At 37.0% G+C, this 18,187-nt stretch overlaps 1 protein-coding gene and 1 pseudogene across 1 annotated transcript in view; both read left to right on the forward strand.

Moving 5' to 3' along the window:
* Positions 1 to 8,718, forward strand: part of LOC139184869 (olfactory receptor 4P4-like) — a 52,779-nt gene extending 44,061 nt beyond the window's left edge. The window contains exons 2-3 of the mRNA XM_070795650.1: positions 2,491 to 2,539; positions 6,644 to 8,718. Of these exons, the coding sequence (XP_070651751.1) occupies positions 6,835 to 7,608 (774 nt within the window). The 5' untranslated portion in view covers positions 2,491 to 2,539; positions 6,644 to 6,834 and the 3' untranslated portion in view covers positions 7,609 to 8,718. The remainder of the gene's footprint in view (positions 1 to 2,490; positions 2,540 to 6,643) is intronic.
* The window catches only part of LOC139184868 (olfactory receptor 1165-like), an 82,777-nt pseudogene that overhangs the window by 44,064 nt on the left and 20,526 nt on the right, over positions 1 to 18,187 (forward strand).

The following is an 18,187-nucleotide window of genomic DNA, read 5'->3' on the forward strand; positions in this document are numbered from 1 at the left end:
CTCAGGGTATTCAGGCCAGATTCTTACTCTCAGCGATGCAGCCCACGCCGCGCCTCCCTGCCCAGCCCCGATTCGCTAATGGCGGATGCAGGCGTCTGCGCTGCTTCTCTGCTGGGGGAGTTACCGTAGGGCTCGCAATCTGCGAGTTTTAAATTGTTGATTTATATTTTCTCCCTGTTATGTTGCCCTCTGTGCTTCCAATGCTCGGCACAGATTCGGCAGTGAGAAGGTTTCCTGATGTTTGGAAACTTCTCTCTTTTTAAGATTCCCTTCCCGGGACGGAACTCCGTCCCTCCCTCTTTTGTCTCTTTTTTTTTGTTTTTAATATTTTTTCCTACCTCCTTTCGAAGAGTTGGGTTGCTTTTCTGGGTGCCTGATGTCCTCTGCCGGCATTCAGAAGTTGTTTTGTGGAATTTACTCGACGTTTAAATGCTCTTTTGATGAATTTGTGGGGGAGAAAGTGTTCTCCCCGTCCTACTCCTCCGCCATCTTGGCTCCTCCCCACTTCTCTTCTTTTCACAGCTATTTGTAAGGCTTCCCCAGACAGACCTTTGGCTTTTCTGCATTTCTTTTTCATGGGGATGGTCTTGATCCCTGTTGCTTTTCACTTCTCTTCTTTTCACAGCTATTTGTAAGGCTTCCCCAGACAGACCTTTGGCTTTTCTGCATTTCTTTTTCATGGGGATGGTCTTGATCCCTGGCTCTTGTACAATGTCACAAACCTCATTCCATAGTTCATCAGGCACTCTATCTATCACATCTAGGCTCTTAAATCTATTTCTCACTTCCACTGTATAATCATAAGGGATTTGCTTTAGGTCATACCTAATGGTCTAGTGATTTTCCCTCCTTTCTTCAATTTAAGTCTGAATTTGGTGATAAGGAGTTCTTGATCTAAGCCACAGTCAGCTCCTGGTCTTGTTTTTGTTGACTGTATAGAGCTTCTCCATCTTTGGCTGCAAAGAACATAATCAATCTGATTTCAGTGTTGACCATCTGGTGATGTCCATGTGTAGCGTCTTCTCTAAATATACATATGGAAAATTCAATCAGAAAAAAACATATCTTTTTACAAAGGAGTTTGCCTTACAAAGATAAATTGAGAAATTGTCTGCACATCTGCAAGAGATGTGCAGATGCCCCATGGGGGCATGTGAGCTTCCAGGAAAAAAAAAAAAAAGCATCGAAGTCTTTTCCAGGCATCAGCCAGAAATTATAATGCCCTAACAAGCTTTTTTTTTTTTTTTTTTTTTCGCCCCAGGAAAAATTAAGTCTTAAATCCTGGGTATACTCTCTGAACTTTTAATTCTAGCTGTAGGGTTCTCAGTATTTCCCATGTCAACTCACTTCAGTCTCCCTCAGCTAACTGATTCTTCCTTGTCCTGACAAATGAACATTATATACTCCATGTCCATAGTCATTATATACTCCATTTCCTCATAGTCTCCGTGTCCCATGTCTGATCTCAGTGCTTTGGATGTTGAGGCAATCAATTCAGTTCAGTAGCTCAGTCATGTCCGACTCTTTGTGACCTCATGAATTGCAGCACGCCAGGCCTCCCTGTCCATCACCATCTCCTGGGGTTCACTCAAACACAAGTCCATCGAATCGCTGATACCATCCAGCCATCTCATTCTCTGTCGTCCCCTTCTCCTCCTGCCCCCAATCTCTCCCAGCATCAGAGTCTTTTCCAATGACTCAACTCTTCATATGAGGTGGCCAAAGTACTGGAGTTTCAGCTTTAGCAGCATTCCTTCCAAAGAAATCCCAGGGCTGATCTCCTTCAGAATGGACTGGTTGGATCTCCTTGCAGTCCAAGGGCCTCTCAAGAGTCTTCTCCAACACCATAGTTCAAAAGCATCAATTCTTTGGCGCTTAGCTTTCTTCACAGTCCAACTCTCACATCCATACATGACTACTGGAAAAACCATAGCCTTGGCTAGACGGACCTTTGTTGGCAAAGTAATGTCTGTGCTTTTCAATATGCTATCTCAGTTGGTCATAACTTTCCTTCCAAGGAGTAAATGTCTTTTAAATTCATGGAGGGAAATATAATTAATAACTTTGGCATATTTATTTATTAGTTAGAAATTGAGAAACTGAAGCTATGATTTACATCTTTGGCAAAGTATACTGATGGGAAATTTCTATATTTTTAGAGATATTGAGACCTTTTCTATATTACACATTTTGTCAGAATTCTCCTTAAATGCCAATTTAACATCAAGCAGAATATATCATGTATATATATATACATATATATGTATATATGTCACTTTTCTATAGAGACAAAGGTAAAATATCAGAGAGACACATATTTGTTTTTTATAAATGGAAAACCTGCATGCTAAAAAAAATCTCAAAATTAGTTAAATTTACCAAATATATCTGTAACAGTGGAACTCACAAGCTCTCTTATAAGATTTTATGCAATTAGAGATGGATTCCTGCACAGAAATTCTAATTTTTAAAATTCTGACTTTATCTTAGGTGTGAAGCTTCATCTTATAAGGAATCTGTCTGATGAGTTAAGCAGCTGGTAAGTTAAACCCAGTTCCTAATTATAATAGTGATTTTCCTTAAAATGAATATTTGAACCATTCTGATTGTATTTATGATCTAAACCTTCTAACCAACCTTTGGAAAATTTCAGAAACTTTAAAATGCTATTTTTACTATTTGGGAAAACCTGGCTTCAGCTATCATGAATTGTGATTTGTATATGAGCTCTTAAAGTTATCAGTGCCATGTCTCTCAGCAGCTATCAAAATATTGCTAGATTTATTTGTCTTTTCATATTTCATAAATTTAATCATATTATTAGCTCTTTGGATTCCATTATGGAAAAATGTTTAATATGAAGAAGAATGCACTGGCCTAGCAGATAAGTGGACAGTATTGCAGTGAAGGAACTGAAGATATATTTTTAAAAATTAAAATCAAAACACCAGTATACTTCTAAGATTATGTAGAAGCAAAAATATATGATGAAATTTTCAAAAAAGCTATTTGAATGGATAGTATTTAAGTGGTAGGTTTCTTTTTCCTAAGTTTAGTTGAGATGAAGAAAAATTATCAAAGGGGAACATAAATATCTGTCTAATTTGGATACGGTTAATTAATTCAAAAGAAAGAAAACAAAAGTATTAACTGGCTGAAATAAGCAGTATATTTATCTTCAGAAATGTGGAAAGTCAGCTCAACCCAGACTAAAGAGAACGGTTTGACTTAATGATAGGATGTTTCCCCACAGTGAGCAACCCCAGCCTTCTGGTAAGAAAAAGCAGATTGTTTAAGGCAGGGAAACTCTGCTATGTCTTATCCATATTTACCCCATGTTACAATATTACATATTTTAAATAAGCTATTCAAAATATATAATAAGAATAATACAGTGTACTCATTGATAGGACAAATATAATGTCAATGAAAATGAATATTTGCTAAATGTTTTATCTTAATATATACCAGTTTCTATCCTAAGCTGTTATATAAGTGAACTCATCATATCTTTACAGCAGATTTCAGAGTTAATTACAGTATTATTCATTTTATAGATGAAGAAGCTGAGGTTATATATTTTATCTGTGATTATGCTCCAAGTGAATTTTGGAGCCAGTATCTCATTCTATGTAGGTCCAGAACTCATAACCTTAATTACCGGAATCTATTACCACTCAAATAGTGTGAGGACCTTCTATATTTATAACACTATAGGGGTTCCAAGAGGAAGGAGGGGAAACTAACATGTTTTTTAGCATCAAGTTCTGTATATGTAAGCTTATTTACATTCCACAGTAATCCTGTAAATTAGGCACTGCATGCTTATTTTAAGGAAGAAGGAAAAAGTATTTAAGGAGGTGAAGACTCTTGCATTTGAGTATCAGAGCTGTGTCTGAACACAACTCTATCTCTGAAGTTTCTGATATTAATATTAATAATATTTCCTATCTTGTTCAGGGAAGGATAGTACAAAATACAATTCCTGAGATGGTGTACTTACATTTTCTCTGGGGCCTTGATCTTATAGTTAGTAATCATGTGTGTGTTATTTGCTCAGTTGTATCTGACTCTTTGTGACCCCATGGACAGTAGCCTACCAGACTCCTCTGTCCATGGAATTCACCAGGCAAAAATATTTATTGAAATGTGTAGCAATTCTCTTCTCCAGGAGATCTTCCGAACCCAGGGATTGAACCCTGGTCTCCTTCATGGCAAGCAGATTTTTACCATCGGAGCTATCAGGGAAGCCCTTAGTAATTGTTGAGGATGGCCAATAATTATTAAATATATGGTACTTTCCAGATATTGCTTTAAGAAATTTCATATTTAGAAACTAATTATTCAAAAAATCACCAATAAAGAGATATTATCTTTACCTTGATTTTACAGAGCAGTAAACTGAGGCACAGGAATTGTAATGAAACTGCCACTGTATTTGTTACTTTTTACAGTCTCAATATATCAAGCAGAGAAGGGAAGGCAGAAGAGAGGTAAACAGATGTCTTCCCCAAATTAATGGAGAATCAGAAGTCACACATTATTGGAATCTGGGAAGATCTTCAGAGATTATCTAATCACTTTTATTTTATGAATGGGAGCCTGGGATCCTAGGGAATGAACAATTAAGCAACAAAGTGGGAGGGAAAAACTAGGTATTTTGCCTACTTACATAGTGTATTTACCAGATGATTACCTGAATACAGGTATAACTGCTTCTATTTTAGAGAACTGAAGAGATTCCTTTATATAGTCATGCAGATTGTGTGGGTAAATTCTCTAAGAAATTAAGGGAAGAAGTGCTGCATCTTATTTATTGTATTGTGTTTGAGGGAACTATTTTGGAATTAGAGGAGCCCATTTCTCAGTATATTATTTCCAAACTAGGCAACTATAATTACAGTCTGATAAGATGAAACTCAAATAACTTCTGAATGTTAATTTATTTTGAAAGAGGAAATAATCTTGCAAGAGAAATACAGACAAATAGGAAAAGCAGAGTTGTAGATATATTAACCTAGAGATGTTACAAATAAAGTTTAAGAAATATGAAAGTTTCATGGAGTATTTCACATGAAGGAATTATTTCCTCTTAAAAGTCAAAAGGGCTTCCCTGGTGGCTCAAAGGTTAAAGCATCTGCCTGCAATGCGGGAGACCTGGGTTTGATCCCTGAGTTGGGAAGATCCCCTGGAGAAGGAAATGGCAGCCCACTCCAGTATTCTTGCCTGGAGAATCCCATGGATGGAGGAGCCTGGTGGGCTACAGTCCATGGGGTCTCTAAGAGTTGGACACTACTGAGCGACTTAACTAACTTTAACTTGAAAGTCAAAAAGGATTATGAGTCCACTCATAAAAATGATTTGTTCTTCCGTTTTATCATGAATTACATGACTAAAGGATGATTGATTATTTATTGTATTATTCCTTCAAAATTATAGCACATTGTTCACTTTCCAGTTTTTTAATTGATATTTATTTAACATTGACTCTGTGCCAGCACTGCAAAACCCACCCACACACCCTACACCAATTTTGTGATTTCATTAAAAACCACTTAATCAAGCAAATTCTATCAGATCAGATCAGATCAGTGGCTCAGTCATGTCCGACTCTTTGCGACCCCATGAATCGCAGCACGCCAGGCCTCCCTGTCCATCACCAACTCCCAGAGTTCACTCAGACTCACGTCCATCGAGTCAGTGATGCCATCCAGCCATCTCATCCTCTGTCGTCCCCTTCTCCTCTTGCCCCCAATCCCTCCCAGCATCAGAGTCTTTTCCAATGAGTCAACTCTTCCATGAGGTGGCCAAAGTACTGGAGTTTCAGCTTTAGCAGCATTCCCTCCAAAGAAATCCCAGGGCTGATCTTCAGAATGGACTGGTTGGATCTCCTTGCAGTCCAAGGGACTCTCAAGAGTCTTCTCCAACACCACAGTGCAAAAGCATCAATTCTTCGGTGCTCAGCCTTCTTCACAGTCCAACTCTCACATCCATACATGACCACTGAAAAAACCATAGCCTTGACTAGACGAACCTTTGTTGGCAAAGTAAAGTCTCTGCTTTTGAATATGCTATCTAGGTTGGTCCTAACTTTCCTTCCAAGGAGTAAGCGTCTTTTAATTTCATGGCTGCAGTCACCATCTGTAGTGATTTTAGAGCCCAGAAAAATAAAGTTTGACACTGTTTCCACTGTTTCCCCATCTATTTCCCATAGCTACCTCTATTTTACATCCTAAATTGGCACATTATTTGTCACCCTACTTAACACTATTAAGATTATCTCTTTTTTTTACTCTTTTTTTTAAATTTTATTCATTTTTATTTTTTATTTTCTAATTTTATTTTATTTTTAAGCTTTACAGTATTGTATTAGTTTTGCCAAATTCTTGACAAATATAATTCCTTGGTTCCTCACAAAATAATTTAAATTATGTAAAAACTGGAACTTTGTCTAATTTATCACTGTATTCTTAGCTCTTAGAAGAATATTAGTACTAGAAATTCAAAAGACTTGTATTAAATGAAAATTATTTCAGTGGGTCTCAAAATAACTTGTCTTTAAAAGGCATTGGTGCCATTTTAAGTAGATATTAGGTTTCCATTTTCTCATCAATGATTCGTTTCATTGCTTTTGTCATTTCAGATAACTTTCTTGAACATCAGATCATGGAAGATAGAAATAATGTTACTGAATTTATTCTCTTAGGACTTTCTACGGACAAGAAAGTCCAGATCTTCTGCTTTTTATTTTTCTTATTCTGTTACCTGGCTATTTGATTGGGGAATTTGATCATCGTGATTTCTATTACATGCAGTCAGCTAATCACCCAGCCCATGTACTTCTTCCTTAACTACCTTGCACTCTCAGATCTCTTCTACACCTCCACTGTGACACCCAAACTTATGACGGACTTACTGATGGAGAAAAAGGCCATTTCCTATAAAAACTGCATGACACAGCTTTTCACTGCCCACTTCTTTGGGGGAGGGATTGAGGTCTTAATCCTCACAAGGATGGCCTATGACCATTATGTGGCCATCTGCAAACCTCTCCACTATGCCATCATCATGAACAGGCAAAGACGTCACTCAATTCTCATAGCATCATGTGCAGAGGGACTTCTTCATTCTCTTTGTCTCTTTCTTCTTGAGATTGTTTTATCTTTCTGTGGCCCCAATGAAATAGATCACTGTTTCTGTGATGTATATCCTTTGTTGAAACTAGCCTGCACTGATACACACAAAATTGGCTTTTTTGTCATTGCCAATTCTGGCTTGATGGGACTGGTGCTCTTTGTGGTTTTGATGGCCTCCTACATTTTGATTTTGTATAATGTGCACACATATTCTGCAGAAAGCTGCCATAAAACACTTTCCACCTGTAGTTCCCACATCACAGTCATAATCCTCTTTTTTGCACTTGTCATCTTTGTTTACATTAGACCTGCCACAACGTTACCAGAAGATAAAGTGTTTATGCTCTTCTACACAATTATTGTCCCCATGCTCAACCCACTTATCTACACACTTAGAAACATGGAGATGAAAATTTTCATAAGAAGAGTTTGGTGCAATAAAACGTTCTGGGAAGGGAGGTTAATGACTTGAACGTCATTCATCTTTGATGCCAGTGACTGTCTTCTCATCACTCCCTCTGTTGCTGATTCTCTCCTGCTAATGGGAAAATCAGTCAGGATGTGTTAAGGCCAAGCCTTCAACAAAAGCTTGCCTTCAGTGCTTCCTTCTTTATTTTCCTCTCAATGCATTTTCCTTGATTTCACTTTTTGCTAATAATCCCCTTTGTTTAAAAAATAAAAGAAAAGAAAAGTTTTTACAGAGTAAAAACACACTGAAAAATCTGGAGGGAGAGTGATCCTGCCTGTATTGAAGGCTAAACCTGGGGGAGACCTAGCTCTCAAAATACTTGGCCTCAAGGTATAAAAGGTAATAATATGTTAAAAGGTAAAAGGCAGTTAAAGAATCCACCTGCTAATGCAGGAGACACAGGTTCTATACTTTGGCCAGGAAGATTCTCTGGAGAAGGAAATGGCTACCCACTCCAATGTTTTTGCCTGGGAAATCCCATGGAGAGAGGAATCTGGTGGGCTACAGCCCATGGGGATGGAAAACAGCTGGACATGATTCAGTGACTAAACAACAACAAAAAGGCAGTTATAGGAAAATAAGAACAATCACATACTGCAAACTCCTTTCAGAACTATATACCTAGCCTCATATCCTACAACTCTAGATTTCTTTTAATCAAGTACCTAGAGATTATTTTGTGTATTTGTGAACTGCTATTATTTCACTTAAGTGAAAATAATATATAGATCTAAATAGAACATAGTGTAAAGTCCAGTCTTATAGTCTACATGGCAAGTCTTATAGTCTGAAAAGCAAGTCACTGTGTGATCTATTTGTCAAGTAACATTGTAAGAATTGTGAAAAATATATGTGTTTATATATATATATATATATATATATATATATATATACACAAACTCGTGCTATTTTAACTGGGTTTGACATTAAGTATATATGATGAAGGAATAAAAAAACTACAACTGACTTTGCTACAAAAAAGAAGAAAATATAAATCCCTTAGTTCCTCAAAATAGATGATTTATCTCAAAGTAAAAGACTTTCACTTACTATCTAAATTCAAGCGTAGAATAATCCTAAAATAATATTTGACAAAATATAGATCAGACTTAGTGATGGGAATATATATATATATATATATATATATATATATATATATATATATATATATATATATATTTTGTTGCTGTGCTTAGGTGTATCTGACTTTGTGACCACATGGACTGTAGCCCACCAGGCTTCTCTGTCCATGGGGATTCTCCAGGCACAAATATCGGAGTGGGTTGCCATGTTCTCCTCCAGGGGATCTTCCCAATCCAGGGACTGAAGCCAGGTCTCCCACATTGCAGGCAGACTCTTTACCAACTGAGCCATCAGGGAAGCCCAAGTATACTGGAATGGGTAGCCTATCTCTTCTCCAGGGGATCTTCCTGACCCAGGAATCAACCAGGGGTCTCCTGCTTTGCAGGTGGATTCTTTACCCAGCTGAGCTACCAGGGAATTCTAATGTGTATACATCCATACCTACAGGATTTTCATGATTTTCTAGTGCAAAGTATACATTTTGTTTGAAATACATTTTTAAGATTGCTGCATTTTCTTATGAAAATGTGCATAGTTTTGGATATAAAATGTAACTATTAATAGTATAGGTTTGTATTCTATATAATGAGTTAAACTACATTTAATACTATAGATTTATTTTAGGTAATAGGATATTTCCCAATGTTTCTATCTCAAATAATGTAATTTTTAGAATTAATAGAACTGATTATGAATTTTAAAGAATCATATTATTAACATGTCATAAAAATTTTGTTAATTGTTCTCCACACAGACAGGCCATATTAATATTTGGCTATCTTATGTGTGTGTCTCCTTCAGAATTTTCCACAGTTTATTGTGATCCACACAGTCAAAGGCTTTGGCATAGTCAATAAAGCAGAAATAGATGTTTTTCTGGAACTCTCTTGCTTTTTCGATGATCCAGCAGATGTTGGCAATTTGATCTCTGGCTCCTCTGCCTTTTCTAAAACCAGCTTGAACATCTGGAAGTTCACGGTGCACGTATTGCTGAAGCCTGGCTTGGAGAATTTTGAGGATTACTTTACCAGCAACAAAGGTCCATCTAGTCAAGGCTATGGTTTTTCCAGCAGTCATGTATGGATGTGAGAGTTGGACTATAAAGAAAGCTGAGTACCAAAGAATTGATGCTTTTGAACTGTGGTGTTGGAGAAGACTCTTGAGAGTCCCTTGGACTGAAAGGGGATCTGACCAGTCCATCCTAAAGGAAATCAGTCCTAGGTGTTCATTGGAGGGACTGATGTTGAAGCTGAAACGCCAATACTTTGGCCACCTGATGAGAAGAGTTGACTCATTTGAAATGACCCTGATGCTGGGAAAGGTTGAGGAGAGGAGGAGAAGGGGACAACAGAGATGGCTGGATGGCATCACTGACTCAATGGACATGAGTCAGTGGACTCATGGATGACCTCTGAGAGTTGGTGATGGATAGGGAGGCCTGGTGTGCTGTGGTTCATGGGGTCACAAAGAGTCAGACATGACTGAGGGACTGAACTGAACTGAATATGTATGTGTCTTATTTTTGTACTTACAAGATACTTTGCAAATATTATTTTGCTTAATATTTAAATGTCAAAAAAATGGTGTTTCAGAATTGTAAATAATAGTCCTAAAGAGGCAGAAGTTATCAAAGTAACTGAATGAATATGTTGTAAATGATGTAAATTAACCAAATCTTACTTATTTTCCCAACTGGATCAGATTTGTTTGGAGTTACATTTTCATAAAGATCATCCATTAATCTTCCAAGATAGTTGCAAATATCTGGTAATAACTGATATTTTTTGATATCCCCATCTCTGTGTTTGCTTATAGTGTTTCATAACCTTCCATAGAGACCTTGGCTCTGCCTTTCATGTGTAAATTAAGCATAAACCATAATCCATGAGCTTCAGCCATGAACTACAGAGTTTAATACCAGATATTTTGGGTAAGGAATTTTTAAGAAAGACGCTTACAATATATGCCATTCTTATCTCTCTTGTTAATAAATACAAGTACTAGGAAATAAAGAGGCCAAAACATATTGCTTTATTTCACAGAGACATCATTCATACAAACCTCTCTCTCTCTGGATGAGGTTTAAAATAAGACATTATTCTGCCTGCCTTATTCAGTCTGGATTCATGAGCAGTTCAGGTTGTGGGGTGGTGGTTGCTTTTCGCTAGTAAATCACACTGTATGAGAAAACTCATATATTGATTTTAATTCCTATTACGTGGGGATTTCTTATATTATGTCAAAGGCTCCTAAAACATGATATCATTTATCAAATAATTCTAAGCATTTGAGCATATCAGATCTTATGTAATTTATTCCTCTGCTATGGATATTGTTATAGACTGAAAGTTCATACCTTAATTCTTTTTTAAAGTGATATTTTGAGGTGGGCCCTTTGGAAATGACTGGGTAACTTGGATAAGTTTCAAATTTATGTAGTTCTTCCAACCAATGAGATAAAACTTGGCTAATGATCTATGCTTATTGGTCTGTAATCTCCCTGAAGTCAGAGAAAAGTTACTTAATTGTCTTTGTGCACTCAGTTTATTGCACAATGTATAGAATACTGATTTTACTCTATAGACTTTGTCAATTACTTTAATTCTTTTTTTTAAATTTTATTTTATTTTTAAACTTTACATAATTGTATTAGTTTTGCCAAATATCAAAATGAATCCATCACAGGTATACATCTATAGAAGTGAAAATTTTTACTGATATACAATGTAGAAAATATACAAATATACAATATAGAAAATATACAATGTAGAAAGAGAATATGATTAAGTCTTTCTACATTGATTATATATATAGGCTTCCCTGGCCTGCAGTTCAGGAGAACCAAATTTGATCCCTGGGTCAGGATGATCCACTGGAGAAAGTAATGGCTACTCACTCCAGTATTCCTGCCTAGAGAATTACATGGACAGAAGAGCCTGGTGAGTCCCGGTCCATGGTGTTACAAAGAGTCGTACACAACTCAGTAACTAACACACACACACACACACACACACACACACGCACACACACACACACACACACACACACACACACCAGTTTTCTTAAACTATGTCCTTCATTGACATGCTGCTCAAGGTGACCACATTCTCTGGAGCCAATCCAGAATTATGTGTAATTCATTTTTCTTCTTGCTAATGCAAGCATACTTGACCATGGTGAGTAAGTGTGATTCTATGTAAGAATATGTCTGAATTGAATTCAGTTAAATTTATTTTCAATATAATTTCAAATACAGGTATATATTGACTTTAGTAGATAATTGTAATAGACCTCATATTAGGTGGCAACCTAAACTTGTCATGACACTTTAGTTGTAAAAGAGTAATTTAAAGAAAAGTATCCTGGCTTTTTATTTTGAGTTTGCAAATGTATTCTGATTCCTTGTCTTATTTTCCTTGTTGATAATGGTGTCTGTCTGTGCTTATATTTTCTATTTCATAAGGATATTATGAGATTAAATTTAAATGACTGAAATAAAAGCATTCTAGTATTTCTGAATATACTTGAAGAATAGAATTATTTTCAACCATGTTAATCTAATTCCAGAAATGATTCTAGTATAACCAATTTGAAAAAGTATGGTACCTTTTACCTTGTATGAAGTGCAAATATTATGATAGGGTTTAATGTACATTTAATGTACATGTGAAAGTGATATCTACAAGTTATAATTTGCATGAATGATAGATCAATTAAAAAACAAAATATAATAATGAAAAATAATTTAAATCTAATAGTTACCCACCTAAATGATTAACATTTACAATAGTTAATATCCAGGCTCCATATTAAGCTTGTTTGTTATCAAATACCAACATTTGTAAATGATTAATATATTTTGTTCTCATCATAGTGTTTTGTCTTCATGTACATCTAAGAGGTAGATCAAAATTAAAGATGAGTGCTATAAAAGTTATCCCCTGAAGTTCAGTTGTGTGTTGTGTGCTTAGTCAATCAGTCATGTCTGACTCTTTGTGATCACATGGACTGTAGCCTGTCAAGCTCCTCTGTCCATGGGATTCTCCAGGAAAGAACGCTGGACTGGGTTGCCATGCCCTCCTCCACGGGATCTTCCCAATGCAGGGATTGAACCCAGGTCTCGCACAATGAAGAAGGAGGATTATTTACTTTCTGACCCTCCAGGGAAGCCTTCTGAAATAACTGATTTGTTGAGAAGATTGGCTAATAATGGTGAATACCCCTGGGATCCACTTCAGTGTAGTTCAGTTCAGTCCCTCAGTCGTGTCCGACTCTTTGCAACCCCATGAATCGCAGCATGCCAGGCCTCCCTGTCCATCACCAACTCCCGGAGTTCACTCAGACTCACGTCCATCGAGTCAGTGATGCCATCCAGCCATCTCATCCTCTGTTGTCCCCTTCTGCTCCTGCCCCCAATCCCTTCCAGCATCAGAGTCTTTTCCAATGAGTCAACTCTTCTCATGAGGTGGCCAAAGTACTGGAGTTTCAGCTTTAGCATCATTCCTTCCAAAGAAATCCCAGGGTTGATCTCCTTCAGAATGGACTGGTTGGATCTCCTTGCAGTCCAAGGGCCTCTCAAGAGTTTTCTCCAACACCACACTTCAAAAGCATCAATTCTTCAGTGCTCAGCCTTCTTCACAGTCCAACTCTCACATCCATACATGACCACTGGAAAAACCATAGCCTTGACTAGACAAACCTTTGTTGGCAAAGTAATGTCTCTGCTTTTGAATATACTATCTAGCTTGGTCATAACTTTCCTTCCCAGGAGCAAGCGTCTTTTAATTTCATGGCTGCAGTCACCATCTGCAGTGATTCTGGAGCCCAAAAAAATAAAGTCTGACACTGTTTCCACTGTTTCCCCATCTATTTCCCAGGAAGTGATGGGACCAGATGCCATAATCTTCGTTTGCTGAATGTTGAGCTCCAAGCCAACCTTTTCACTCTCCTCTTTCACTTTCACCAAGAGGCTTTTTAGTTCCTCTTCACTTTCTGCCATAAGGGTGGTGTCATCTGCTATCTGAGGTTATTGATATTTCTCCCAGCAATCTTGATTCCAGCTTGTGCTTCTTCCAGCACAGCATTTCTCATGATGTACTCTGCATATAAGTTAAATAAGCAGAGTGACAATATACAGCCTTGATGTACTCCTTTTCCTATTTGGAACCAGTCTGTTGTTCCATGTCCAGTTCTAACTGTTGCTTCCTGATCTGCATATAGGTTTCTCAAGAGGCAGATCAGGTGGTCTGGTATTCCCATTCTTGAAGAATTTTCCACAGTTTATTGTGATCCACAATAAACTGTGGAAAATAAACAGTCAAAGGCTTTGGCATAGTTAATAAAGCAGAAATAGATGTTTTTCTGGAACTCTCTTGCTTTTTCCATTATCCAGCGGATGTTGGCAATTTGATCTCTGGTTCCTCTGCCTTTTGTAAAACCAGCTTGAACATCAGGAAGTTCACGGTTCACATATTGCTGAAGACTGGCTTGGAGAATTTTGAGCATTACTTTACTAGCATATGACATGAGTGCAATTGTGTGGTAGTTGAGCATTCTTTGGCATTGCCTTTCTTTGTGATTGGAATGAAAACTGACTTTTTCCACTTCTGTGGCCACTGATGACTTTTCCAAATTTGCTGGCATATTGAGTGCAGCACTTTCACAGCACCATCTTTCAGGATTTGGAAGAGCTCCACTGGAATTCCATCACCTCCACTAGCTTTGTTCATAGTGATGCTTTCTAAGGCCCACTTGACTTCACATTTCAGGATGTCTGGCTCTAGGTGAGTGATCATACCATCGTGATTATCTTGGTCGTGAAGATCTTTTTTGTACAGTTCTTCTGTGTATTCCTGCCACCTCTTCTCAATATCTTCTGCTTCTGTTAGGTCCATACCACTTCTGTCCTTTATCGAGCTCATCTTTGCATGAAATGTTCCCTTGGTATCTCTGATTTTCTTGAAGAGATCTCTAGTCTTTCCCATTCTGTTGTTTTCTCTATTTCTTTGCATTGATGGCTGAAGAAGGCTTTCTTATCTCTTCTTGCTATTCTTTGAAACTCTGCTTTCAGATGCCCATTATCTTTCCTTTTCTCCTTTGCTTTTCATTTCTCTTCTTTTCACAGCTATTTGTAAGGCCTCCCCAGACAGCCATTTTGCTTTTTTGCATTTCTTTTCTATGGGAATGGTCTTGATCCCTGTCTCCTGTACAATGTCATGAACCTCATTCCATAGTTCATCAGGCACTCTATCTATCAGATCCACTTAACTACAGTTAAAAAACTTCACAGGATTTGCCTACAAACAGGAGATGTGGTAGAACTTTTAAGGTTCCAGAGAAAGGTCTTATGCAAACGTGCCATCTATAAATCAACAAAGACCGGTGTTGTAGATGAGCTGGTTGACATTTTTAACCTTACTACTTTATTTCTTTCTTGGTGAACTAATAGCTTCCTGGGGCCCTGACCATGAATCTATGTCAGACATGAGCATAGGTGAGATATATTTTTTTCCCCAGGAAATCATAGATTCTCAGGTTTAAACGGATCCTAAAAATCATATAATCAGTCCTCATTCTCACCAATATTAGATTTAAATTGCTTCTTTAGAGAGGGTGTGGAGAAAAGGGAACCCTCTTACACTGTTGGTGGGAATGCAAACTAGTACAGCCACTATGGAGAACAGTGTGGAGATTCTTTAAAAAACTGGAAATAGAACTGCCTTATGATCCAGCAATCCCACTGCTGGGCATACACACTGAGGAAACCAGAAGGGAAAGAGACACGTGTACCCCAATGTTCATCGCAGCACTGTTTATAATAGCCAGAACATGGAAGCAACCTAGATGCCCATCAGCAGATGAATGGATAAGAAAGCAGTGGTACATATACACAATGGAGTATTACTCAGCCATTAAAAAGAATGCATTTGAATCAGTTCTAATGAGGTGGATGAAACTGGAGCCTATTATACAGAGTGAAGTAAGCCAGAAGGAAAAACACCAATACAGTATACTAACGCATATATATGGAATTTAGAAAGATGGTAACGATAACCCTGTATACGAGATAGCAAAAGAGACACTGATGTATAGAACAGGCTTATGGACTCTGTGGGAGAGGGAGAGGGTGGGAAGATTTGGGAGAATGGCATTGAAACATGTGAAATGTCATGTATGAAACGAGATGCCAGTCCAGGTTCAATGCACGATGCTGGATGCTTGGGGCTGGTGCACCGGGACGACCCAGAGGGATGGTATGGGGAGGGAGGAGGGAGGAGGGTTCAGGATGGGGAACACATGAGAAATAAAGGAATAAAAAAAAGAAAGAAAAAGAAATTACACTGAGAGTCTGCAAGGATATTAAATCTTTAGAAGGGCCAATTATTTTACCAGCAAAATGAGTTTAGTTGAGAATAGCAGAGATTTACAATTTGGGGCAAGCAAATTATCCTAAACCTAAAGTCCTAAAGATCTTGAATAGAGGTTTACTTTTACAGAGGAAAGAGAAAATTGGATGGGGCTGTTTCAGAGAATCCCAGGATGATGACAGCTTCTCTTTGGCTGGCTTGTTGCTAGACAAGGAGAAGTTCTTTCTCCTGCTTGGCTCTGGTAGTGCATGAGAGTTCCCTCTTCAGAGTTTCTTATTTTGTTGTAAATGAGGTTTCCCTTATTTATTTTTACGAATGTTAATCTTAAGATGTGTAATTCTTGCATATGCTTTATACTTCTGAAAAAAATGATTTGTAATAAAGACATTTTTAAACAAGGATTTAAAAATAAATAAATAAATAAATTGCTTCTTTAGGCATGCAAAACTTTGAGGTAGACTCAACTGCAATACTACTAATTTAAAAGCAAAAATATTTTGTTTTTTAAATGATATAGATTTAAATTAGAACAATAGAACAGTTATAATTAAATTAGAATAATTTTACAATTCACATTCACATCCAAAATTTCCCCAAGTTAATAATACAGCATAATAATTTTCTTAGGATGCTGCATTAATTTTTAATAACATTAAAAACTACTACATGTTAATCAAATGCATGCATTATATTTTACTTACCCATTTCTAATATTGAACATTGGATGTAGCTTCTAAATTTTCCACAGCTCTTAATAATGGTGTTGAACAGAGATGTAAATAATAATTTTTATCTTTAAAATATATTTTCCTTTACTGTTTTTTCCTAGAAAAAATACTGTAGATCTAAGAAGTAGAAAAACTGATTTTTATTTTTTTATAATTGTTTCTAAATAGCTTATTAATTATATCTTATTCTTAACTTATGTACACTATACCTTTATCTTACCAGTTGGTTGGCTCTCAACTCAGTATAAGGAATGCACTGAGGCTACTATATTTTGTTTCTAGACAAGCAGGCAGTTTTCACTTTGAATAATGTATACCTATGGCTAATTCATGTTGAGGTTTGACAGAAAACAGCAAAATTCTGTAAAGCAATTATGCTTCAATAAAAAATAAATTAATTAAAAACAATTTTAAAAGTAAATATTTTTATCTTTGAAAGGAAAAAGTAGTTTCCACAGAATATATTTTACTATATTTATGTGTCCTCTTTTTTTTTTTTTGGGTGGGGGAGGGCATTATGTCACCAAATGAGTAATGCAGCATCCTATAACTGGGCTCCCCTGGTGGCTCATTAGTTTAAAAATCCACTGATCAATGTCAGAGTAATGAATTTGATCCCTAAGTCAGGAAGATCCCCTGGAGGAGGAAATGGCAACTCACCCCACTATTCTTGCCTGGGAAAACCTATGGACAGAGGAGCATGGAAGGCTACAATCCTTGGGGTCACAAAGAGTCAGGCATGACTTAGTGACTGAACAACAGAAACACCCTGTAACCAGGAATGATGGATAATGGATGCTTTGGGAAGATGAGAGAAGAAGGTGTGAGAAAGCATGTAGCAGAAACATAAAGGATTGGAAAGCTTCATTCATATCATGGATGGATAATTTCTGCTGTTTAGTAATAAAATCTCAGGAATTTAAAGATATTTAACAGGACACTTTATGATTTTGTGAAAACAAACACACAATACACCTACTAATATGCCTAGTAACTGTCCAAAAGATATTTGTTGACTGAGTGAACTAGTAATAGGTACCTATTGTAAGTAATAGATTTTATGTACTTGGTGTTTATTAGTTGATATATAATTTATATAAAATTTATGTTTCTCATAGATATTTATGATAAACAGAGCTAGAGGACATCAGCACTTCAATTCCTGGTAAGTTTATGGTCTGGGGAAGCAGGACTAATCTTAGCCATGGAACATGGCAATTCACCAAGAATCTCTTGTCACCTGATGTGTTTCAGGCACTGTAGACAATATGCCAGGCACAGTGAGGAAACACACCTGAATAGCTTATGTATTCCTGTACATAAGTACCAGGAGTTACCAGGTAGGGTGTATTGTCAAGGATTTATATATTTCCCTTAACTGCCTGCTTAGAAAGTTATTTATTG

The sequence above is a fragment of the Bos indicus genome, chromosome 9, assembly GCF_029378745.1.
Source record: "Bos indicus isolate NIAB-ARS_2022 breed Sahiwal x Tharparkar chromosome 9, NIAB-ARS_B.indTharparkar_mat_pri_1.0, whole genome shotgun sequence".
In the NCBI taxonomy this organism is placed as follows: Eukaryota; Metazoa; Chordata; class Mammalia; order Artiodactyla; family Bovidae; genus Bos; species Bos indicus.